The sequence below is a fragment of the Aegilops tauschii genome, chromosome 3 (genome assembly GCF_002575655.3).
Source record: "Aegilops tauschii subsp. strangulata cultivar AL8/78 chromosome 3, Aet v6.0, whole genome shotgun sequence".
In the NCBI taxonomy this organism is placed as follows: Eukaryota; Viridiplantae; Streptophyta; class Magnoliopsida; order Poales; family Poaceae; genus Aegilops; species Aegilops tauschii.
In genome coordinates, this window is record NC_053037.3 from 493,807,486 (window position 1) to 493,834,578 (window position 27,093).

Below are 27,093 nucleotides of genomic sequence, written 5' to 3' on the forward strand. Positions count from 1 at the left end.
CTACGGAAATGTCACTCTGAAGCTTATGGAGGACATCATGCGGGAGACAGGACTGCTCACAAGGTATTGCAATCTGGGTTTTATTGGCCTACTCTCTTCAAGGATGCTCGTAAGTTCGTCTTATCTTGTGATGAATGTCAAAGAATAGGTAATATAGGTAAGCGTCAAGAAATGTCTATGAATTATTCACTTGCTATTGAACCATTTGATGTTTGGGGATTTGATTGCATTGGACCTTTTCCTTCCTCTAATGGGTATAGTCATATTTTGGTTGTTGTTGATTATGTTATTAAGTGGGTAGAAGCTATTCCAACTAGTAGTGTTGATCACAACACCTCTATTAAAATGCTTAAGGAAGTTATTTTCCCAAGGTTTGGAGTCCCTAGATATTTACTAACTGATGGTGGTTCACACTTTATTCATGGTGCTTTCCGTAAAATGCTTGCCAAGTATGATGTTAACCATATAATTGCATCACCTTATCATCCTCAGTCTAGTGGTCAAGTTGAACTTAGCAATAGGGAAATAAAATTAATTTTGCAAAATACTGTCAATAGGTCCCAGAAGAATTGGTCTAAGAAATTAGATGATGCACTTTGGGCTTATAGAACAGCATATAAAAATCCTATGGGTATGTCTCCTTCTAAGATGGTTTATGGAAAAGCTTGTCATTTGCCTCTTGAGTTAGAACATAAAGCTTACCGGGCAATTAAAAAACTCAACTATGATTTCAAACTTGCTGGTGAGAAGAGGTTATTTGATATTAGCTCATTAGATGAATGGAGAACCCAAGCTTATGAAAATGCCAAGTTATTTAAAGAGAAAGTTAAAAGATGGCATGATAAAAGAATCCAAAAGCGTGAGTTCAAAGTTGGAGAATATGTTCTTTTGTACAACTCTCATTTCAGATTCTTTGCAGGAAAACTCCTCTCCAAATGGGAAGGACCCTATGTTATCGAGGAAGTTTATCGGTCTGGAGCTATCAAAATAAATAATGCCAAAGGTACTAACCCGAAGGTTGTTAATGGGCAACGAATAAAGCATTATATCTCAGGTACGCCTATTAATGTTGAAAGCAATATTATCCAAACTGTGACACCGGAAGAACACATAAAGGAAACCTTCTGGAACACTACAGAATCGTTAAAAAGAGGAGGTACATGATATGGTAAGTAAACGGGCTCTGAAAAATCTGCAAAAATATTTTTTGTCAGTTTTGGAATATTTAAAAAATTAGGAAAATAAGAAACTACCAGGAAGGTGACCCTGGTGGGCACAAGACACCAGGGCGCGCCTGGCTTGCCACGCACACCCAGGTGGGTGGTGCCCACCTCGGGTACCTTCCGGACTCCGTTTTTTCTTCCGTTTGCTTGTTTCCCAAGATAAAAAAATCTTTATATACCCCCCGAACCTATTGTCCACCGTATCGCAAAGAAATCTCCTGTTTTCTTTTCTTGTTGTTTTCGGTCAGATTTGTTAAGCTGGGCATCATGTCTTCTCCCTCCTCCAACAACGTAGAAGAGGATGCCTGGTTGATGAAGATCGAGTTGAAGAGAGAGGAGCCCAAAGAACCTCTCGAAGGGAGCAAGAGCAAGGAGGCCATCGGAGACCAAGCGCCGGTGGTTGAGCAAGCCCTGCCTACCGAGGAGGAAGAAGAAGATATCCTTAAACCCTACTATGATTATCTTACGCCCATGGAGGTTGAAGCCTTTCAGATCATTGAAACGACTGAAGAATCTCTTGATCATGAAGGCCAAGATCGCTTCTTCATCACCACCACCTCCTTCTTCATCACCAAAAGAAAATTGAGTATCGGGTATGGGCACTCCCCTTGGCTTGCGCCAAGCTTGGGGGAGGTGCCCCGGTATCGTATCACCTCCACTATCTTTTGCCACTACTTATCTTAGTCCAATCCATAGTTATCTTTTGCTTTAGATGAATAGAAGTTTAGTTCGATCCTTTCTTTTCGAGAGTCTGTTTACTGATCTATCTTTGTAATCGTGCGCGAGATATATAATAAAGTTTAGTTTGATTTTTGCTTTCTTTACTTTCATGTTCCAATAAAAAGAAAGGAAATAAATGAAAAAGATCATATATTAATCTTATGGTAAGTAATGACATCACATAAGGAAAAGTATAAGTAGAAAATTTTATTGGAGATTGACAAACATAGCATTGTTCAATGATGAAGGAATTTGTTCCCTGGATGGAAAATTCCGTTAGCCAACCTCACAGTCAACATGATGCGGCTTAAAGCTATGTCGGTATTTCCCCAAAGAGCAAGGGATGATGCAGCACAACAACGGTAGGTATTTCCCTCAGTGATGAGACCAAGGTTACCGAACCAGTAGGAGAACCAAGCAACAATACGTAAACGACACCTGCACACAAATAACAAATACTCGCAACCCGACGTATTAAAGGGGTTGTCAATCCCTTTCGGGTAACGGCGCCAGAAATTGGTAAACGGACGTGAATAAATTATAGTAGATTGATAGATCGAACGCCAAATAAAATAAATAAGAATAAATTGCAGCAAGGTATTTTTGTATTTTTGGTTTAATAGATCTGAAAATAAAAGCAACGGAAAAGAGATCGCAAAGGCAAATATATTAAAGAAGAGGCCCGAGGGCCGTAGGTTTCACTAGTGGCTTCTCTTGAGAAAAATAGCAAACGGTGGGTAAACAAATTACTGTTGGGCAATTGATAGAACTTCAAATAATCATGACAATATCTAGGAAATGATCATTACATAGGAATCACATCCAAGATTAGTAGACCGACTCCTGCCTGCATCTACTACTATTACTCCACACATCAACCGCTATCCAGCATGCATCTAGTGTATTAAGTTCATGGAGAAACGGAGTAATGCAATAAGAACGATGACATGACGTACACAAGATCTATTTATATAGAAATAGACCCCATCGTTTTATCCTTAGTAGCAATGATACATACGTGTCGGTTCCCCTTCTGTCACTGGGATCAAGCACCGTAAGATCGAACCCACTACAAAGCACCTCTTCCCATCGCAAGATAAATAGATCGAGTTGGCCAAACAAAACCCAAATATCGGAGAAGAAATACGAGACTATAAGCAATCATGCATATAAGAGATCAAAGAAGATTCAAATAACTTTCATGGATAAAAAGATAGATCTGATCATAAACTCAAAGTTCATCCGATCCCAAAAACACACCGCAAAAAGAGTTACATCATATGGATCTCCAAGAGACCACTGTATTGAGAGTCAAACGAGAGAGAGAGGAAGCCATCTAGCTACTAACTACGGACCCGAAGGTCTACAAAGAACTACTCACGCATCATCGGAGAGGCACGAATGAAGTGGTGAACCCCTCCGTGATGGTGTCTAGATTGGATCTGGTGGTTCTGGACTCTTCGGCGGCTGGAATTGATTTTCGTCGACTCCCCTAGGGTTTCTGGAATATTGGGGTATTTATAGAGCAAAGAGTCGGTGTAGGGGGCACCCGAGGTGGGCACAACCCACCAGGGCGCGCATGGGCCTCCTGGCGTGCCCTGGTGGGTTGTGATCCCCTCGGAGCACCCCCCAGGCACTTCTTCGGCCCATTGGTTGTCTTCTGGTCCAAAAAAATCCACAAAAAGTTTCGCTACGTTTGGACTCCGTTTGGTATTGGTTTCCTGCTATGTAAAAAACATGCAAAAACAGCAACTAGCACTATGTCAATAGGTTAGTACCAAAAAATGATATAAAATGGTTATAAAAATATTATAAAACATCCAAGAATGATAATATAATAGCATGGAACAATCAAAAATTATAGATATGTTGGAGACGTATCAAGCATCCCCAAGCTTAATTCCTGCTCATCCTCGAGTAGGTAAATGATAAAAACAGAATTTTTGATGTGGAATGCTGCCTAACATGTCATCTCATATTCTTTTCTTTATAGCATGGACATTTGTACTTTTATATTGTTCAAAGCAATAGTCTAGTTTTGACATGATAACTTAAGTACTGAAGCATATCAACAAGCAACCATGTCTTTCAAGATATCAACGCTGAAATAAGCTATGCCTAGCCCATCATGCTCAATCATTGATCCATTCATGAAACACACTCGCATATTAGCTACACCCAATGCTCAAGTACGATCATAGTGCCCCCTAGTTGGTGCTTTATAAGAGAATATGGAGACTCAAATTAAAAAATAAAAATTGCATAAAGAAAAAGAAAGGCCTTTCACGGAGGGAAGTAGAGATTTGTAGAGGTGCCAGAGCTCAAAGCGAAAATTTGGAGACAAAAACATTTTGAGAGGCATACTTTTCCCACCAATGAAAATGACTTAGAGTTCCCAACACTTTCCATGCTAGATATATCATAGACGGTTCCCAAACAGAAATTAAAGTTTATTCCTTTTTCAACCATACTTTCACTTTCCATGGCTAGCCATATCCACGGGTGCCTTCCATACCAACACTTTCCAAGGAATTTATTATTTGACAACATAAAGTAAATTCATTTTTCATTTTGGGATTGGGCATCCCTAATACCTTTGCCTTACTCTCGTGAAATGATAAGAGAATAAACACTCATCGTGAGAATAACACATCTAGCATGGAAAATATTAGCCACCCCTCACCGCCTCGCAAGCGGTACGAGCACACAAAAGAGAAATTTATTTTGAATATTAGAGATGGCACATACAAAATTGCTTAGAGCAGCAAAAGAATACCGCATATAGGTAGGTATAGTGGACTCATGTGGCAAAACTGGTTTAAAGGATTTTGGATGTACAAGTAGTGATCATACTTAGGCCAAATGAAGGCTAGCAAAAGATTGAGAAGCGACCAACCAAGAAACGAATAATCTGATAAGCGAGCATTAAGCATAATTAACACCGAATAATGCACCATAAGTAGGATGTAATTTCATTGCATAACTATTGACTTTCCTGCTTGCATAGGGAATCACAAACCTTAACACCAATATTCTTACTAAAGCATAATTACTCATCAAGATGACTCACATATCACATCATCATATCTCAAAACTATTACTAAGAATCAAGTTTATTTTGTCCAATGATCTTCATGAAAGTTTTTATTATATCCTTCTTGGATATCTATCACTTTGGAACTAATTTTCATGTGTTGCTTTTGATAAGCTCAAACAAATATAAGTGAAGATCATGAGCATAATTTTTTCTTTCTTTCTCTCAAATTAATTTAAGTGAAGCAAGAGAGAATTTGTTGAAAGTTTTAGTAACTCTCAAATAAATCTAAGTGAAGCAAGAGAGCATTTCTTCAAAAATACTAAATCACACCGTGCTAAAAAAGATATAAGTGAAGCACTAGAGCAAATCCATAGCTCATAAAAATATAAGTGAAGCATAGAGAGCAATTCTAACAAGTCATGGCATAATTTTGGCTCTCTCAAATAGGTGTGTCCAGAAAGGAATCAAGACTTAAAACACAAAATAAAACAAGCAAAGACTCAAATCATACAAGACGCTCGAAGCAAAACACATAGTATGTGACGAATAAAAATATAGCTTCGACTAAAATACCGATGGTCGTTAGAAGAAAGAGGGGATGCCACTCGGGGCATCCCCAAGCTTAGTTGCTTGCTCTCTTTGGATAATAGCTTGGGATGCCGGGGCATCCCCAAGCTTAGGCTCTTCTTAGTCCTCATTCCATCATCCATCGTAAGATAACCCAAAACTTGAAAACTTCAATCACACAAAACTCAACAAAACCTTCGTGAGATCCGTTAGTATAAGAAATCAAATCAGTACTATAAGTACTGTAGCAAACCAATTCATATTTTATTATTGCATTATATCTACTGTATTCCAACTTTTCTATTGCAAAAACTCATCAAAGAAAACCATAGAATCATCAAAACAAGCACAGAATGCAAAGAAAGCAGAATCTCCCAAAAAACAGAACAGTCTGTAGTAATCTGGATATTTCAAATACTTCTGAAACTCCAAAAATTCTGAAAAAATTAGGACCACGTGAGAAATTTGTATATTAATCCTCTGCAAAATGAATTGGCATGATATCATGCTCTGGTTAAAAATGAGATTTTTTTTTGTGAGCGCAAAAGTTTCTGTTTTTCAGCAAGATCAAACAACTATCACCCAAGAAGATCCTAAAGGCTTTACTTGCCACAAACACTAATTAAAACACACAAAAACACAAACATAACAGTAGCATAATTGTGCTAAAACTCAAGAACAGAAAGCAAAAAGCAAAAAAAAAATTCATTGGGTTGCCTCCCAACAAGCGCTATAGTTTTATGCCCTTCGCTAGGCATAAAGCAAAGGATCTAAGTTTTGTCATCTTTGTTTCGAGATCCATAGGATTCCCTCATGATTGTTTCATATGGTGGCCTAATTATTGTTCTAGGTAAGTGTTCCATACCCTTCCTCAAAGGAAGTTGGAACTTAATATTGCCTTCTTTCATATCAAATACGACACCGATAGTGCGTAAAAATGGTCTACCAAGAATAATTGGACAAGACGGATTGCAATCAATATCAAGAACAATAAAATCTATGGGCACATAATTCCTATTTGCAAGAATAAGAACACCATTAATTATTCCCATAGGCTTTTTAATAGTAGAATCCTCCAAGTGCAAATTTAAAGAACATTCTGCAATATCGGTAAGACCAAGCACATCACATAAAGATTTTGGAATTGTAGAAACACTAGCACCCAAGTCACACAAAGCAAAACACTCATAACTTTTAATCTTGACTTTGATAGTAGGTTCCCATTCATCATGTAATTTTCTAGGAATTGAAACTTCTAATTTCAACTTTTCTTCTAAAGCTTTCATCATAGCATCAACAATATGTTTAGTAAAAGCTTTATTTTGTTCATAAGCATGGGGTGAATTTATCATGGATTGCTACAAAGAAATACAATCAATCAAAGAGCAACTATCATAATTAAAGTCTTTGTAATCCAAAAGAGTGGGCACATCACTAGTTAAAGTTTTGACCTCTTCAAACCCACTTTCATCAATTTTCTCAACAAGATTTTCACCCTCCGAAATATCGGGACGCCTTCTAGCTAAAGTTGACTCTTCTCCAGTCCCTTTTTCATCAATCTTAATTTTACTAAACAAGGAATCAATAGAAGAAACACCAATCATTTTAAGATCTTCATCACTTTTACAAAAGTAATCACTAGAAAACGCTTTTTCTAGAAGTTCTCTTTTAGCTCTAAGCATAGCGGTTCTTTTCTTACTTTCATCCATAGAAACATCATGAGAAATTCTATCGACACTTCTAGACAAATCATCAATCTTATTCAACTTTTCTTCTATGGTAGAGTTGAAAAAAAATTGCGTGTAGATAAATTATTTAATATTATTCTCAAGATCAGAGGTGTTCGTATTATTATTATAAGAAGGATTTCCATAGGAATTACCATAATTATTAGAGAAATTACTAGGAAAAGGCCTAGGATTAAAATTACCTCTATAAGCATTTTTGCTGAAATTATTTCGAGAGATAAAATTCACATCTACGGCATCACTATTTTGCTCAATCAAAGTAGACAAAGGCATATCATTGAAATCAATAGGAGCACTTTTACTAGCAACCAATTTCATAAGTCCATCAACTTTTTCACTCAAAGAAGAAATTTCTTCAACCGAATTAACTTTTTTACTAGTAGGAGCTCTTTCGGTATGCCATTGTGAATAATTTGCCATGATATTATCAAGCAATTTTGTGGCTTCACCCAAAGTAATTTCCATAAAAGTACCACCCGTGGCGGAATCTAAAAGATTACGAGAAACAAAATTCAATCCCGCGTAAAAAAATTGTATGATCATCCAAAGATTTAACCCATGAGTTGGGCAATTCCTTAGCATCATTTTCATCCTTTCCCAAGATTGTGCAACATGCTCATGTTCAAATTGCTTGAAATTCATGATATGGGTTCTAAGGGAAATAATTTTTGCGGGCGGAAAATACTTAGTGATAAAAGCATCTTTGCACTTATTCCAAGAATCGATACTATTGCGAGGCAAAGAAGAGAACCAATTTTTCGCAGAATCACGCAAAGAAAACGGAAATAATTTCATCTTCACAACATCATTGTCCACATCTTTTTTATTTTGCATATCACATAATTCCATGAAGGTATTAAGATGGGACGCGGCATCCTCATCAGGAGTACCAGAAAATTGATCTTTCATAACAAGATTCAGCAAAGCGGTATTAATATCACAAGATTCTGCACTAGTGGCGGGAGCAATCGGAGTGCCAAATAAATCATTGTTGTTGGTATTTGAGAAATCACACAACTTGGTGTTCTCTTGAGTCATGATGACTACACAACAAGATTGCACTCAAAAACAGATCCGACAAGAAAACGGCGAACGAAAAAGAGGGCGAATAAAACAACAATTTTTTGTGAAGTGGGGGAGAGGAAAACGAGAGGTAAATGGCAAATAATGTAAATTGAGAGGAGATGAGATTTTTGATTAGGAACCTGGTATATGTCGAATATTCTCACGGCAACGGCACTAGAAATTCGTTTTGATGCGGCTTGAAGCTACGTCGGTATTTCCCCAAAGAGGAAGGGATGATGCAGCACAACGACGGTAGGTATTTCCCTCAGTGATGAGACCAAGGTTATCGAACCAGTAGGAGAACCAACCAACAATACGTAAATGGCACATGCACACAAATAACAAATACTCGCAACCCGACGTATTAAAGGGGTTGTCAATCCCTTTCGTGTAACGGCGCCAGAAATTGGCAAACAAACGTGAATAAATTGTAGTAGATTGATAGATCGAACGCCAAATAAAATAAATAAGAATAAATTGCAGCAAGGTATTTTTGTATTTTTGATTTAATAGATCTGAAAATAAAAGCAAAGGAAAATAGATCGCAAAGGCAAATATATTAAACAAGAGACCCGGGGGCCGTAGGTTTCACTAGTGGCTTCTCTCGAGAAAAATAGAAAATGGTGGGTAAACAAATTACTGTTGGGCAATTGATAGAACTTCAAATAATCATGACAATATCCAGGCAATGATCATTACATAGGCATCACGTCCAAGATTAGTAGACCGACTCCTGCTTGCATCTACTACTATTACTCCACACATCGACTGCTATCCAGCATGCATCTAGTGTATTAAGTTCATGGAGAAACAGAGTAATGCAATAAGAAGGATGACATGATGTAGACAAGATCTATTTATGTAGAAATAGACCCCATCGTTTTATCCTTAGTAGCAATGATACATACGCGTCGGTTCCCCTTCTGTAACTGAGATCAAGCACCGTAAGATCGAACCCACTACAAAGCACCTCTTCCAATTCCAAGATAAATAGATCGAGTTGGCAAAACAAAACCGAACATCGGAGAAGAAATACGAGGCTATAAGCAATCATGCATATAAGATATCAAAGAAGATTCAAATAACTTTCATGGAGAAAAAGATAGATCTGATCATAAACTCAAAGTTCATCCGACCCCAAAAAACACACCGCAAAAAGAGTTACATCATATGGATCTCCAAGAGACCATTGTATTGAGAATCAAATGAGAGAGAGGAAGCCATCTAGCTACTAACTACGGACCCGAAGGTCTACAAAGAACTACTCACGCATCATCAAAGAGGCACCAATGGAAGTGGTGAACCCCTCCGTGATGGTTTCTAGATTGGATCTGGTGGTTATGGACTCTGCGGTGGTTAGAATTGATTTTCGTCTACTCCCCTGGGGTTTAGGGGATATTGGGGTATTTATAGAGCAAAGAGTCGGTTCAGGGGGCACCCGAGGTGGGCACAACCCACCAGGGCGCGCCTAGGCCTCCTGGCGCGCCCCGGTGGGTTGTGCTCCCCTCGGAGCTGAGGGAAATATGCCCTAGAGGCAATAATAAAGTTGTTATTTATATTTCCTTATATCATGATAAATGTTTATTATTCATGCTATAATTGTATTAACCGGAAACTTAGTACATGTGTGAATACATAGACAAAACAGAGTGTCCCTAGTATGCCTCTACTTGACTAGCTCGTTAATCAAAGATGGTTAAGTTTCCTGACCATAGACATGTGTTGTCATTTGATGAACGGGATCACATCATTAGAGAATGATGTGATGGACATGACCCATCCGTTAGCTTAGCATTATGATCGTTTAGTTTTATTGCTATTGCTTTCTTCATGACTTATACATATTCCTCTAACTATGAGATTGTGCAACTCCCGAATACCGAAGGTACACCTTGTGTGCTATCAAACATCACAATGTAACTGGGTGGTCCTAAAGATGCTCTACAGGTGTCTCCGAAGGTGTTTGTTGAGTTGGCATAGATCAAGATTAGGATTTGTCACTCCGTGTATCAGAGAGGTATCTCTGGGCCCTCTCGGTAATGCACATCACTATAAGCCTTGCAAGCAATGTGACTATTGAGTTAGTTGCGGGATGATGCATTACAGAAAGAGTAAAGAGACTTGCTGGTAACGAGATTGAACTAGGTATGAGGATACCGACGATCGAATCTCGGGCAAGTAACATACCGATGACAAAGGGAATGTTGTATGTTGTTATGTGGTTTGACCGATAAAAATCTTCATAGAATATGTAATAACCAATATGAGCATCCAGGTTCTGCTATTGGTTATTGACCGGAGACGTGTCTCGGTCATGTCTACATAGTTCTCGAACCCGTAGGGTCCGCACGATTAACGTTCGATGCCGATTTGTATTATGAGTTATGTGTTTTGGTGACCGAAGTTTGTTCGGAGTCCCGGATGAGATCACGGACATGACGAGGAGTCTCGAAAGGGTCGAGAGGTAAAGATTCATATATTGGAAGGTAGTATTCGGACATCAGAATGGTTTCGAGTGGTTCGGGTATTTTACCGGAGTACCGAGGGGTTACCGGAACCCCCCGGGGAAGTGTTGGGCCTACATGGGCCTAAGGGAGAGAGAGGGAAGCCCGCGGGGGGTGGCACGCGCACCCCTCCTAGGGAGTCCGAATAGGACAAGGAGGAGGGGGCGCGGCCCCCCTTCCCTTTCCCTCTCCCTCTCCTTCCTATTCCCTCTGGTGGAGAAAGGAAAAGGGGGGGCGAATCCTACTTGGACTAGGAGTCCAAGTAGGACTCCCCCCTAGGCATGCCCCTCCTGGCCGCCGGCCTCCTCCTCCCCCCCCCCCCTTTATACATGGGGCGGGGGGCACCCCAAAGGCACACCAAGAATTCTCTTAGCCGTGTGCGGTGCCCCCCTCCACAGTTTACTCCTCCGGTCATAGCGTCGTAGTGCTTAGGCGAAGCTCTACGCGGATCACATCACCATCACCGTCGCCACGCCGTCGTGCTGACGGAACTCTCCCTCTACCCTCTACTGGATCAAGAGTTTGAGGGACGTCATCGAGCTGAACGTGTGCTGAACACGGAGGTGCCGTATGTTCGGTACTTGGATTGGTTGGATCGTGAAGATGTTTGACTACATCAACCACGTTAACATAATGCTTCATCTTTCGGTCTATGAGGGTACGTGGACACACTCTCCCCCTCTCATTACTATGCATCTCCTACATAGATCTTGTGTGATCGTAGGAATTTTTTTGAAATTGCATGCTACGTTCCCCAACAGGAGCACCCCCAGGCGCTTCTTCGGCCCATTGGTTGTCTTCTGGTCCAAATAAATCCACAAAAAGTTTCGCTGCATTTGGACTCCGTTTGGTATTGATTTCCTGTGATGTAAAAAACATACAAAAAACAGCAACTAGCACTTGGCACTATGTCAATAGGTTAGTACTAAAAAATGATATAAAATGACTATAAAATGATTATAAAACATCCAAGAATGATAATATAACAGAATGGAACAATCAAAAATTATAGATACGTTGGAGACGTATCACAACAGGTGATGAAACTGCGAGACAGGACACTACAACAAAGGCCTCAGGGAAAATTCCTCAAACTGAAGCACCTCGTGTCATGACTGACTGAGAACTTCTCATCGGTCTACATCAGAAGGTGGACAGAAACCACGACTGGACTAAGCGTCAACTTGCTGCCATACTTGCAAATATGACTGTGACGCAAAACTCAGTCCGCAAGAACCACTACTACACCCACGAGATATTTGACAGAGGCTGGGCTATATTATCACATCTCAAGACTCATGAAGAACTTGCTGCTATGGAATTCCAACAAGACTTTGATTGGTCATATCTGCCCAAGAAGAAGTACAAGAAATTTTAAGTTCCTCAGCTCATCCCAAGCTTAGTGTCTCCTTCACACTCCATTGATGAAAATGAAGAGGTTGAAGACACTGCTGCACGCCCTTCTGCATCGCGCAACCCCAACACCAACGCTGGTGCTCCTCCAAATTCTTCAAGATGATATTCTTCAGGGGCATTAGTCCGCAGCTTCATCTCCTTTTGGTCATTTGATGACAAAGGGGGAGAAATTTCAGTTAGTCTTCAAGCGAGTCTTATATATTGGGTTGTTTTTTCTTAAGTTGCAACTCTCGGTTTTATTTGATGCGTTCTATGATCGAGTTGTAACTTAATAACTATTGGTGGTCTGACTCTTTTTCTACATTTTATCTACATGCCGTGATCCTTAATGATATATGCACATGCATGTTGTATTTTGTCAGACACCAATTTTCATCATGCATTCAAATTCTTCAATATCTTATGATCATGCATGATTGGATTCCAAGATATAGGGGGAGATCTCCACAATTGCAACCTGCCATGTGCATTTGGAATCAAAAGCAAATTAATCAATATGCACATCTTCAGGGGGTGTTCCTCTATATCATGTAACCAATTTCTTCATACTTTGTTCTTACACTTCCATTATTTATTCCTGTTGAAAACTTAACCAATTCTTCATCAATCACCAAAAAGGGGGAGATTGTAAGTGCACCAAGTGCCCCTTCATGGTTTTGGATTTGGAGTATTGAAGACAAATAGGTTGAGGGACTAATGTTTTTGTGAGTGTACACATGTGGTATAGTCCCTGAAGATTAGTTTAACCTACGAAAGACGACCCCTAGAATGTATTTCTTCAAGTGAAGAAATTGGTACGGCCTCTGATGAAATTGCGGATGACCTAGACCCTAGATAGGAAAGCGAGGTCGTTAGCTTCCTCCATGAGAATTAGGATATTTTTGCGTGGCAACCATCTGACATCCTGGAATCCCAAGGGAGTTGGCTGAGCACCAATTAAATATGCTCCCAAGGGCAAAACCCGTTAAGAGGACTCTTCACCGATTCACTGACCTCAAGAGTGAAGCACTCGGCTTGGAGACCGCTAAGCTATTGAAGGAGAAGTTTATACGAGAAGCTGAACACTCGGAGTTGGTGGCGAAACCAGTTGTCGTCCGCAAGAATGGAACATGGCACACCTGGGTGGATTATAAGGATGTAAATTAAGTGTGTCCCAAGGACCGCTTCCCCTTGCAGCGCATTAATCAGATAATGGACTCCATAGATGGATGCGAGAGATTGTGCTGTCTGGACGCCTATTCTGGCTATTATCATATCAAGATGAAGGAGTCAGGTCAACTAAAGACTTCATTCATCCCCCCATTCAGAGTTTTCTACTATATCACTATGCCATTTGGACTGAAGACGCTGGAGCCACATACCAACGTACCATCTAGACTTGTCCACACAAGAAGATACCACACAATGTTTAGGCCTATGTCAATGACATCATTGTTAAATCGGCTAAGGGATCCAATCTCTTGACTGACCTTGCTAAGATGTTTGCCAATCTCAGAAGGTACAACATCCAACTGAATCCTAACAAATGCGCATTTGGAGTTCTTGCAGGAATGCTTCTCAGTTTCCTAGTGTCACCACGGGGAATCAAAGCAAACCCACAAAATATCGATGCTATCCTGAATATGAAGGAACCAAAGCAGTTGAAGGATGTCTAGAAACCAACCGGGTGCTTAGCAGCACTTAGTCGGTTCATTTCCAGACCCGGGGAGAAACCCCTTCCTTCTATCGATTGATGAAGAAATCAGACACTTTCAGCTAGACGCTAGAGGCCCAGACGACCTTTGATGATTTGAAGCGGCTTCTCTCCATGTGGCCAGCACTTGCACCTCCAAGGGAGTTGGAGCCCATGCTCCTGTAACTCATAGCCACCAACCGAGTGGTTAGAATGGTCCTCACCATTGAAAGAGAAGAAGAAGGCAAGGCCCAAAAAGTACAATGGCATGTATACTATCTCAGTGAGGTCCTCACCGAGTCAAAGCAAAGATATCCACACTACCAGAAACTTTTTTATGGAGTCTTTATGGCTATACATCCAAGAACATCAGATCACAATGGTCAGTTCAGCACCGCTCTCGGATATCATTGACAATCGGAACGCCACCGATCGAGTGGCCATGTGGGGCAATTGATCTGCTACCACTTGACCTCAAGTATCAGCCAAGGAAAGCAATAAAATCATAGGCACTAGCTGATTTCATAGCGGAATGGACAGAATCCCAAGATCAACCCAGTCAGCACCACTCGGACCATTGGACTATGTACTTTGACGGATAAAAAATGCTGGCTGGGCCAGGAGCTGGAGTTGTCCTCATTTCTCCTAAAGGTGAGAAGCTAAGTTATGTCCTACAGTTTCATGGCATCTAACAATGCAGAAGAGTATGAAGCCTTGTTACATGGACTCCGAGTGGTAATCTCACTTGGAATTACCCGCATGCTAGTTTCTGGCAACTCGGATCTTGTTATCCAGCAAATGATGAAGGAGTGGGATGTCAGGAGCGAATCAATGACTACTTACTGCACAGCTATCCAAAAATTAGAAGGAAAGATTAAAGGGCTGGAGTTGGTGCACACCCCGAGAGCAGAAAACGAGGCAGCCGACACATTGGCCAAATTGGGTTCCACTCGAAGAGAGGTTCCACCTGAAGTCTTCCTAGAACACCTGCATGAGCCAACTATGGTAGAAAACCCATATGTTGACCCGGATATTCCAGAACAGTCGGACAAAGTGAAGAACGGTGAAGCGGTGCAGATACATGAAGTCTCAAACTGATTCAGGAGGTCCTGGTGATCAATCCCAACTGGACTGTGCCATTCATTGCATACCTTCTCCAGAAGAAGCTCCCTGAAGATGAGGTACAAGCAAAGCAAATTCTGCGTATATCAAAGGCGTACCCAGTCATTCAAGAAGATCTATACAAGGCCAGTCCGACTTGCATCAAACAACGATAGATCTCTCTAAAGGAAGGACGACAAATCCTGGTAGATATTCACTCGGGTACCTACGGACATCATGAATCTTCGAAGGCCTTGGACGCTAAGGCGTTTCGAGCCGGCTTCTTCTGGTCGATTGCTCATGTTGACACCACTGAGCTCGTTCGCAAGTGTGTCCCCTGCCAGATGTATGCCTGACAGACACAAATGCCAGCTTTTGAGCTAAAGACAGCCCTGCTTGCCTGGCCATTCACAACTTGGGGTTTGGACATTCTTGGACCGTTTCAAATAGCACCTGACAAGTTCACACGTTTACTGGTGGCAGTCAACAAGTTCACCAAGTGGATTAAAGCAAAACTGTTGACCAAGCTAGACTCATCCACAACAATCAACTTCATGAGAGGGATTATTTTCTGATTTGGCATACCCCATGATATCATCACTAATAATGGGATGAACTTCACATCGGAAGAGTTTAAGGAGTTCAGCTTGACCCACGACATTCGAGTGCACTTTGCTTCCATAGCATATCCTCAGTCGCATGGGCAGGTGGAGCACTCCAATGGCATGATCCTCCAGGGGTTAAGGCTACGCTTACTTGTCCCGCTTGAGAGAGCAGATAGAGCATGGGTCAAAGAACTCCCCTCGGTGCTATGGAGCCTATGGAAAACTCCAAACATATCCACTCAGTTAACACCTTTCTTCATGGTGTATGGAGAGGAGACAATTATGCCGGCTGATGTGCTCCATGATTCACCCTGAGTGTTGGTGTACACAGAAGCCGAAGCAAAAGAAGTGTGCCAAGACAGGGTCGATGGATCTTCTGGAGGAAGGCCGAGAGCTTGCTCTTGCCCACTCCGTTGTTTATCAACAGATGCTATGAAGGTATCACAGTCGGCATGTGCGTAGACGAACTTTTGCCGTCGGAGACCTAGTACACCGTCCGTGACAAAGAAATCCCACAAGCTCACTCTACCTTGGGAAGGGCAATTCATAATTTCTGAAGTGTTGAGCGATAGCACTTTACGATTGTATGACATCCTCAAAAACGAAGAGACGAAGACTATATGGAACACAGCACTCCTGCGTCGATTTTACACATGAGTTTACCTTACTCTTGTCATTAAGTTTTCTTCTTTGCTTTGTAGCGTAGTAACAGTTCTGAGTCTGACTCGATGAAATAATTTTTTCTTTCCCATAACTACTTTGAATGTTTCTGACTCCTCTAACTTGGCAGAAAGTTGCGGCGAACCTAGTGGCTTCGTCAAACTCTGGGGCTACACCACACTTTGGAGGAAACTCTGATTTTATATTGCTAGTCAAAAGTGGCAAAATGAAATCTTTGAAAATATCTTGAAGAATCATGATAAATTACTTGGTCAGTTGACCGGTAAGATTGCTGGACTCACTAACGATGTGCAGGCTCTAGATGGAAGAACTAAGAGCATGGAAGCACAAGTGGCTAAAATTGCAGAGAGTCAAACTTTGATTCTGGCCAAGTTTGTAGGTAAGCTAGAACCTAACCCGGCTGAAGATGTGAAGATGATGAGAAGTAGCAAAAGAGCTTGATAAAAGCCATGTGCCAGAATATACTTATACAGTTGCAGCCTTCGTGAAGATGATAGCAATGAAAAACCCACTACCCGGGGTATCAAATGATGAGGCATATAATGTCTTTGTCGATCATGTTATTGAGATTGAGATTGGTTTGAATAAGTTCAATGCTTTGTGTGATCTAGGTGCTAGTGTTTCCACCCATGCTGTCTATCGAAGAAACTCTCGTTTCTATTGGAGAAACAACCATTTGACTTCGTATGCCTTTTCAAAGTCAATTTGGAATGCTACCCACTCAAGTTCATCTGGTGCATCTCATGAATGGTCTCATGAAGGATCACGGTTTCATCCAGTCTATTTCTTCCTTGCATGCGAATTGTTTGGGTTGGCCGAACAACATGGTCAACAACTGTTGAGATTGAGAGAATGCATAGACAATGGTATGAAGATTGTTGCACAAAAGGCATTACAACTCCTCATGGATCCGCCTGGTGCAACTCCAAATTTAGCGTGGGATCACATGGTGAATGTGGAAGCGGCGACCAAGGAAATAACTACAACTAGATGTTTGTCGGATGGGACAAGAAGCGTGACCGTGCTATTTCTAACCAATGTTGGCCACACTACTGAAATCATCAATAGAGTGGAACATAGAAAAGTAGAACTCGATTTTTCTCTCTCCAAAGTTGCTATATTGCTTATGGTTATGCTAGTTGAAATAGATGATGACACTCTTTTGGCCATGTCATAGTGCGAATGTTAGATCTATAGAGTGGCACAACACTATTTGCACAACCAATCCATTGTCATTGGTGGAGATAGCTGATGCCATTTTTCTCCGTTTGGCTACAATGCAAACTAATATGGGACCCGGAGCAAAATAAAATAATTATTTTTATACCAAAATTTTATAATTATTTAATCTTATGTCATGTCACACTATAATTTAAGGAGTATATTTTTAATTATTTAGTTGGTATAATTAACCACATAATTTGTTTGGTAAAAGTAATGAATGTTCTTTATCAGTATTAGTGTCTATGGTTGATCCTTTTATTTATGCTAAATATAAATTAAGCGATGTAACAAAAATTATCTTTGAATTATTTTGGTGACAAATTCATAAATTATATAGTGCATACATACATATTTGTAGATGTATGTGCATATGTTGTGTATATTTTAGTTTCCTTAAATATCATGTTAGAGGTTTCTAATGAATAATGTTTAACTAATATCTTAATAGTGCTTTTCAGTGTATTACTAGATGGATGTATTTATAGAACCTTATAGAGTATAAATTGTACCATTTGCAAATGTGTTGTAAGTTAAATTCGATAATATGTTCAACATATGCATGGTATTGAAATAGCATAGATCACCCGATGAATGTAAGCATATAGCCGATTTAGTTATATATACATACAATATGTGTATTTGATATGTTCATCTGTACCTTTGGTTTCTTCTGGTGTATAGAAGAGCTTATGCCAGTTTCTAAAGTAAAAGTTCTATACGGATTAAACATAGAAAACTAGTTAACATGTATTTCAGCACAACCTGCAGGACCTTTATTGGCAAGAGATTAGCAGGCTAACTAATCTCATTGTCGCCTATCAGATTCACTGCTGCTTATTAGATTGGCTGTTACTATGATGTGGTGTAACTTTTGGCCACCAAAATTAGGATTTTATTTTTCACATATACAATAACCTGTTGAACTTAATCAATAATAGCATAGTGGTTATTACTATATTAAATATTTGGGCCCTCCTCCTCTCAGGGACCGGGGCGTCCCCCTCTTTGCCCGACCAATGGACCGATCATGGATGTGTTACTATCCTGATTGATATGGGATCGCTACTATCCTAATTGATATGGGCTCGCTACCGAAACAATCTTAGATATCATTGGAAATAGTGAGCCTGATATGCTGACATCTATTTTTTCTGCAAACATCTCCCATATGGTATTAATCAATTAAAGTGTTTCAGTCCTTACAACATGCGCCACACAAGGTGAAAAACTATTGTACAATACAAAATTCCCTCCAACCTATTATCGAAACTAAACTTTGCAATCTAATGTGCCATCTCATCAGCCCACCTATTTATCTTAGCCAGCTTAAAATTGTGCAGAAGTTTAGTGATGGATAGAACTTCCTTCATAAGAGCAATCAGTTTCTAATACAACATGTCCATTAAGGGTGATACCGGTATAGAGATTGGCGAGGCACACCCTTAGCTCACTTCATCCACAGTGGTACATAAACCAATATAGAAGAAATAAAGACATCGCCAGAAGAATTTCTGGCAACCACCCCATGCTTGTAGTGCTGATACTCTCCACAGTGCTAGCATCGACACTAATCTTAATATAATCAGAGGGGGAAGCTGCCACACTTCAATGATGGCCCCTTTCATGTTAGGATCAACTGGGTATTTGGAAAGCATGAAGAGAAATACAAAAATAGTTATCCACTAAAATAACAGAGGCAGGGACAGACTCCTCCCCCTTCCCAAAAATCAAGTCATTTCTTAAGTGTCAGGCTCTCCAAAAACATGAATATGATTTGCTCACGTACGGGAGAACTCAACTGATCCAGCAAAATAAGGAACTTGAAAACCTCTTCCCCAAGAATATTTTAAACTTCTCTCTGCGCCTTTTGAAGAGTCTTCGCCTTAGGGCACCTCACCAGGACATGACAAATATTTTGATCTTCCAACCCAAAAATAGAACATATACCAAATTAGCATGATGATGCTTGACTCTATTAACGTGGACTGCCAGGCAAAAGTTCTAACCGGCTCGCGCGAACGAGGCAGCTAGCCTGACAACATGCAACCGAAATGCACGCCGAGCCGGTAGTAGCATGCGAAGGATGCATGCGCCAACCCGGCCACGCCAGTGACGCGCAAACGTCGCGCATCCCACCTGTCACGACTGAACTAGCTCGGCGCAGGGTAAGGACGCCAAGAGGCGGGTCCAGGTGGCTCATCATGCGGGCCAATGCGCGTGACACTGCGTGACGCGACGCAAACTATTGCATGATGGTGGCCCCGTGCCCGCCAGCGGTCCACCCTCATGCACATCCGAGGTGGGTGTGCACCATCCGGGCAGATCAGACGGCACTGAGAGCCCCCGAGAGTCCCCCGCGGCACGCCACCGCGAAACAGACGGCGTGGAGGTCCTCCTAGCCCTCAAAGCCCCACAAAAGGCGGGTACTCCAACATCCTTTAAGGAGTAATGCTACTAGTACAATAGCAAAGTAAACAAGTAGAATAATACATTTGAGATCGTTTGCATATCCGCTATATTTTTAGCGGGACTGGAAGATACAATCGTCAGTTATCACGCTCCTCCATGGGGTACTTTTTGCTTTGAGTAGAAGACGCACTAGCACAAATAGTTACCTACAGAAATATGAAAAACGGCCATCAGGGGTCTTCTACGGGTTTTCGCCTTTTCGGCGACGCCTCACGCCTCCACACCAACTTCCTCAAATGTTTTGCGTCTCTGATTTGCTGCTCCACCTACCTGGTGAACACCATCAAGACATTGGTCTCTTGCCTGCTTGCGGGATTCTCCATCAAGTACCTTGGTCTACCACTGTCCATCCGCAAAGCCTCGGCATCCGAGCTGCTTGCACTGGTTGACAAGCTCATCAAGAAGCTAGCTACTTGGAAGGCACCCTTGCTTTCTCGCAGGGAACACCTGGCCCTCGTTAGCCATGTCCTTACGGTAATGTGCTTGCTATGGCGATCAACCCATCAGTCCGCAAGAAAATCACCAAGCTGGTCCGCGACTTCCTCAGGATTGGGCGCAAGGGCGCCTACTGCCCGATCTCCTAGCCCAGAGTTTGTTGGCCCTTGGAGCGTGACGGCCTTGCCATCCGAGACCTCGAGCGCACCAGCGTCCCGCTGCGCATAGGGTCGCTGTGGCTACAGGCCACCGACCCGATCGCCCGTGGAGGCACTTGCATTTGCCCGGCGACCGCGATACTAACGAGTTCTTGGTCTCTACTTATTGGACCCTTGGCGATGGCAAGTCTTGTCGATTCTGGCGCGACCACTGGCTGCAGGGGCAGTCCATCCCCGAGATTGCACCCACTCTATCCCTCCTCATCCCGCGCCAACGACGGAAGCGGCGCCTCATGAGCGAAGCCCTCACTGATAATGCATGGATCGCCGACATCTGTGGCACTCTTAACCCGGTGAGGCGGTGACTATTGTCGAGTACATCAAGTTATGGATGAATATCCAAGGGGTCATGCTCTTCCAAGACCCGGACAAGCTGTCTTGGAAATGGACCACAAACGGTATCTATACTGCCAGCTCTTGTTACATGGCGCTCTTCCACAAATCAACCACCGCACCCTAATGGCAACTGATCTGAAAGAGTTGGGGCCTGACGAACACGAAGATCTTCCTTTGGCTGGCCTCCCTCAACCGTTGTTGGATGGCTGATCGCCGTGCACGCCACGGTCTCCCCCAAGACCCAATCTGCAAGATGTGCAACCAGGCGGACGAGAACCCGCACCACCTACTTGTGGGCTGCTGTTCTCTCGCATTGCTTGGCATGACGTGATGACGTGGTGCGGCCTACCCGCTCCCCCTCCATACGGCATGACGGGATTCTTTGACTGGTGGTCCACCATTTCTGCTGCTGCCCCAACGAGCGTGCGTAAGGGGATACTCGCTCTTCATTCTAACGACATGGGCTATTTGGAAGCACCAGAATGCCGTGATCTTCGACAGTGCTTGACCCTCCTCCACCCAGTTCTCCAATACCATCAAGTAGGAGGCGCAGCTATGGGCAAGAGCCGGCGCCAAAGGCTTAGATAGACTATTGCATGTAACCTGAATGTATCTAATAGCTGAGGCTGAGCAACCTCCCTCTCTGCTCAATAGGCACTTCTGTGCCGCCATACACATGTGCACCGCAACAAGAGTTGCACCCCTTGTAACTTTCTTTTCCCACCTATCAATGAAATGATACGCATCTTGCGTATTTGCCAAAAAAAATGAATAAGAAAAGGACAACTATTTATAGCAACCAATGGCATATAGACCCACACATAGCCTATACGAGTACTACTTTGTACAGTTCAGAAAATCGTATCTTGCATCTATATAACTTGTGATAGTACAATACGTGCCAGTGATTTCATCTTCACCTATGGTGCGTTTGACCATACAGATTCCATTTCCCTGAGAAAATCATATTCAGATTTCTCAGGTAGGTCAGCCTCGACCTGAACTCAGCACGAGAATACAACTTTTCCTCATCTTTGCTTTGCAACACCAAGGGCTTCCCCTAAGTTTCGTCCCGTTGATGCAATATGTCTCACTATCCTCTACCCCCTCTTGGACCTCTGATTCACTTACAGTTCTCGGTTCTGCAAATTGCAGATAACTAGTTCTGTCATAAATGAATGATGTACTTGCGGAGTCCTTTATAATTTACCGATGCTGATCTTGGTTGTCACTTGTCAGGCGGCTAGTACTGGTAAGGCCATTGCATATCTTCGGGCTGAGTAGTTGAAGTTCCCTGTGCCATATAGCAGAAACAGTTATAAAGACGTGCACCTAAACTGAAGACAAGTGCCACAATGTCGAAATGGATTGAAAGATCATGAGTTCAGTGGCGATAGGGATATTGCAATACAAAGACTTTGCAAATATTGTACCCTTCGAAATATACACATGTGTACTTATTAGTACCTACCAACAAATGCAAGTTCCATATTAGAACATGATTAGTCGTCCTAAAATAAATGGCATGATTAAGGTTAAGTACAGTGGTTCTGCGGTTTTAAAATGAAATGAATATTTGTTCTGTTAACTCTCTCCACACTTGAAAGCTTCAACTGGACAGTTTTGGACAGTTTCAGAGAAATATGAGCAAACAAGCAAAATAACATATGGTGTGTACAATGGTTGCGTTGTCAACAAGACAATCCACTAATCCCGCACATAATTGATCAGAATAACAAAATAGATTCTTATTCCCTTTCCCAGGACAGAATAAAATTACAATTATCAATATTATCTAGAAGGGGTTAATTGGGGAGTGAAGCAACAATATAAATAAAAAGCCCATGCTCATATTGTTGTGGCAATGAATACTAACTTCTTTTGTTTATAAATAAAATGGGATGTTGGTCCTTTGGACATTGTGATTGTGATACAATTTCTCTTCCTCCCTCTCGACATCCTGATATAATAGTATCTACAAGGTTCATGCGCAAACCATCGAGCAAATGCCGCTTTCAAAATTTCACAAGACCTTTGATCAGAAAACTCACTTCTTTTGTACTTGCTGATTTGCAGGCCATTATTAGTCCTTCCAAGCCAGCAGGCCTGTGGTCAAATTTCTGCTGCTGTTGGTCCTGCCCCTCCTTTCCCTTGTTCATCTTGAAACAAAATCACAGAATTATACTTCATAAAGAGAAAGATAAGGCAATTTTTTTAAAAGGAGGACAACCGTTGGCCTCTGCATTATTGAGATGCACACAACCATATTTATTTATCGACAAGCATGGCAATAAGAACGATAAAGAGAAATATTACATCATTATTTTTTAAACTACACAAAAGTGACATTGCTACGTACTGCATCATTTACTGTTTATATGTACAACAGTTTATACTGCATCATTTACTGTTTAGATTAACAACAGTTTAAGTACTACTAAAGAATCAGGGTTCTTTGATAAGTAAGGCTATGTGCCTATGTTTGGGTACTTAGGAATTAATCAGCTAGGGCATGAATTAACCAGCAAATGTCTACTTTGCATAAACTTTAAGCGGTGAAAATATATACCTTTCTCTATAACTAACTGCTCAATTAATTATCAGGATTTGAGTATAGCTACCTAGGTATGTTACCTCATCACCTTGCTTCAGCATTTGCTGCTGCTGTCGCTGCATCTGGATGGCAGCCGCGGCGACAACCGCATAATCAGTGAGCCCAATCTTCATTGACTTTGGCGTCTTTACCTCCATATCCCCGTTAGTCGAAGGCTCATGGAATACTGTCGATGTCGTGGCAGCGGCACTCTGCCGTGGCTGTGTCTGATAGAAGACCTTTGACACGATCAACTCCCCTTCCTTCTCGTCCTCTAGGTCGCCGAGGTGGTACTGGTGCATCACCCAATTAGTCTTTTCTGGCTTTCGTGCCTTGCCAAAGTTGCTGTACAACACTAGGATCTTCTTGCACCCCTTATGCCGTCCGTCCACCATCAGCGGCCGTGTCTTGCCAGTCTTGTGCCACCGCGTCTCGGCACCATTTTTACTGTTGGACAGCTCACTCTCTGCGTGGATCTTTCTCCTCTTCCTCGTGCCTGTGGTGTAGGCCTTTGATGGTCTGTGGAAAAAGTGTTTGCTCTGGCCATTTCTTGTCACACCTGGTGATCAAGTACACATAGTTTGTTTCGATAAAGAAATATACAAAGAGTTTGGGTGATCATAATTCAAGTTATAGGAGAATAGGTACTCGTAGTTATTGATTCAACCAAAACATTGAATGGATCTTTTTTTGTATGTACTGTATGTCTATGGATCTCGATTCTCACCTGGGAGTTTCTCTGGATGGGTGTAGCAAATGCCATCTTCTCCCTCAATGGTGGGTATGAAGTCATCGATGAGGGAGTGAGCTCTCTTCATCATCTTGGACTCAAGGTGCTCAATCAGCTCCTGGTCTGTCGGATCGAACTTGACACCGGCAGGAAACCCAACCATGTCCTTGCGATAGTGGCAACATGACATTCACCCCAGAAACAAACATCACATGAGAGATTGAATTTAATTTATTTGTGCACACATGCACCCAAGGGCTGAACAAGATAAGCAGTACGTAATTGATATATATGTACCGGCTTGTAGTCGAGCTCATGGCCGCAGTTGACGCAGTGCTGGGAAGCAAAGAACCCCTGCTCCTGGAGCTTAGCGTCGATCATGGACTTGAAGTACCCTGGGTGACCCTTGTCCATGAGTTGCTATATATGGATGATACGCTAATTGATATCAGTAACGAATTAATCTCAATTCAATAAACATGCATCAGAAATTAAGAACTTGAGAAGTACTCCCTCTGTCCCATGATATAAGAACGTTTTTGACACTAGTGTAGTTTCAAAAACGTTCTTATATTATGGGACGGAGGGAGTAACAAATAGAAGGCCTGAGATAGGAGGAGATCAAGCAACCTAAATGAGAGATCAGCTCAGATAAAGCCAGCAGAAGTACGTGAAGATAACAACAATTCAAAGGCAGGCATTTTCCACCATTTAATTAGTTATTTGATACTACAGGAGATGGTCAGATGGACCATACCTCAACTCAAGTCCTCATCTCTGAAAGGATTATCAGAACAATTCTATAAATCTAGTTCTTTTTAATCTTCTGAATGCGTCCAAAATTGAACAGTGGAGTACAATACTTCCATGAACTGCTGCCCCTGCTTGCCCATAAATCCACAAATAATACAAAATTCCAACTAAATTAACCCCTGGGTGCTAGGAACTTTATGCACCTGAGCCTGGTTATTTTGTTTCTTATACATACAGTCAGACACACTAGAGGACCAGCAGGGAGGAAAAATAAATACAGCAGCAATCCCTTCTAATAAAAATCAAAGCCTGCGAGGAGGAAAGATATTTCTCCTTCACCGAAGGTCCAAGGGCAACTATTTTTCATGGCATTTGGAGCAAATAGATATTTGAACTTCCCCAGATTATTTTTCTCTGGGGAATTTTCGGGTGAATCAGAAGACAAACCATCCGTCAGCACTGCACTATCAAAGATCGAAACTGTATCGAAAGGCCAAGGCTAAGTTGGTTGTAATTAACAAGCTCGACGGAACTAATGGCGCACGGCAACGGGATCTGCCGCGAATCAATCTCAGCAAGCGAACGGAAACTAGAAGAGGCGGGTGGGGGGACTGCGGAGTGAGAGGAGCTCACATGGAGGGTGGAGAGTCGATTTTCGGAGGCGTGTGGCGGCCTGCGCTGCTCCACGGGAAGCCGCCGGTGGATCGATCCAGGCAGCCGACGGGGTGGGAGAGAGACGAAGTGGGGGAGCAGCCGAGGAGAGGAAGAGCAGCAGATCGAGATGATGATGGATATCAGTGCGGGGAACTGCTCTTCCTTGCAACGCAAGGCAGCACAGGCTGGTTGGAGACTTGGCGTGCTGCGGCGGAGCGTCCACGAGAGGGAGGAACGGGCTAGGCTGGGAAGCCAGGTGAGAACTGGGAATCCCATTTTCTTTTTCTTTTTCTTTTTCTATTTTCCTTTAACAGAAGAGAAGGGCGCTGTTGTGTTTTAGTACTCCCTCCTTTCCTTTTCGGAAAAACTAACACCCACACGTGTGGGTGTTCGCAGGTCGCCCACACGCCTCCATCATCACTCATTTTGCCACGTATGAATAGGTGACATTAGCAGAAATCTTTTTGGTTTTCGGCTTAAAAATGTTTTATCTTCTAAATAAAAAAGCGAACTAAAAATCCGTTTTCACCATTAAATCCGTCTCGACGAGATCTTCAAAACTAGACCCCATGTTGATATGTTTCGACGATTTTTTTTTGCCCAGAAGTTGCCATGATGTTTTCACTATAGTTGCCATAGTGCTTAAACTAAAGTTGCCATGTGGCAATTTTAGTTTGTAGATCATGGCAATTTTTGTTTTTTGATGATGGCAATTCCAGTATTTTGACCATGAAAATATTTTTTTATTGAACCATGGCAATTTTAAGTGCATGTATCATGGCAATTTTAGTTTATGTTGTATGGCAAGTCTAGTTTCTTGATTCTCTGTTTTATAATATGTTAATATTTAGTTTTAAATGTAAAAGAAAATAGTTGAAACATATCATGGCAATTCATGTGCAATAGACATGGCAACTTTTAACTAAATTTTTTTTTGCCGAAATATATCAATATGAGATCTAGTTTTGAAGATCTCGTCGCGAGGGATTTAATGGTGAAAACGGATCTTCAATCGAATTTTTCATTGAAGAGATAAAACATTTTAAAAACTGAAAATCCAAAAAGATTCTCGCATGCATGCATGCGATGACGTGGCAATCTATTTGCATTAGAGTCGTGTGGTGCGTCTCCTTTCCCGCCACACGTGTGGCAGTTATCGACGTCCTTCCTTTTTTAGTCTGCATATAAATTTTCTCTAAAGTTAAACTTTTAAAAGTTTGACCAACTTTACAGGAAAAAATATCAGCATTTAAAATACGAAATCCATATCATTAGATGGACCAAAAATAATATTCATACTATATAATAACTTTCATATTGTAAATATTAATAATTTTTTATA

At 41.6% G+C, this 27,093-nt stretch overlaps 1 protein-coding gene across 3 annotated transcripts; it reads right to left on the minus strand.

Annotated features, from left to right (window-relative positions):
- Window positions 1-21,871: 21,871 nt before the first annotated feature.
- On the minus strand, window positions 21,872-26,042 carry LOC109741558 (NAC domain-containing protein 75). Of its 3 annotated transcripts, none has more exons than XR_005773460.2 (6): window positions 25,731-26,042; window positions 24,642-24,764; window positions 24,342-24,510; window positions 23,643-24,173; window positions 23,073-23,180; window positions 21,872-22,315 (listed from the first exon to the last, which is right to left on the minus strand). XR_005773460.2 is itself a non-coding variant. In XM_020300645.3 (6 exons), the coding sequence occupies exons 1-6, from the start codon at window positions 26,025-26,027 to the stop codon at window positions 22,265-22,267; spliced, it is 1,266 nt and encodes a 421-aa protein (XP_020156234.2). In that variant the 5' UTR covers window positions 26,028-26,042; the 3' UTR covers window positions 21,872-22,264. The 3 variants fall into 3 exon arrangements, 2 of the variants coding, with proteins under 2 accessions (XP_020156234.2, XP_040260405.1); XM_020300645.3 differs by having other exon boundaries at window positions 23,656-24,173; XM_040404471.2 differs by having other exon boundaries at window positions 23,656-24,173; window positions 24,642-24,739; window positions 25,731-25,852.
- Between the last annotated feature and the right edge of the window lie 1,051 nt (window positions 26,043-27,093).

Coding starts and splice junctions, on each gene's coding strand:
- LOC109741558 (XM_020300645.3), bottom strand. CDS start 26,027: ATGGGATTCCCAGTTCTCACCTGGCTTCCCAGCCTAGCCCGTTCCTCC. Junction 24,511..24,641: donor ATGAGCTCGACTACAAGCCG/GTACATATATAT, acceptor CACTATCGCAAG/GACATGGTTGGGTTTCCTGC. Junction 24,174..24,341: donor CCATCCAGAGAAACTCCCAG/GTGAGAATCGAG, acceptor CTTGATCACCAG/GTGTGACAAGAAATGGCCAG.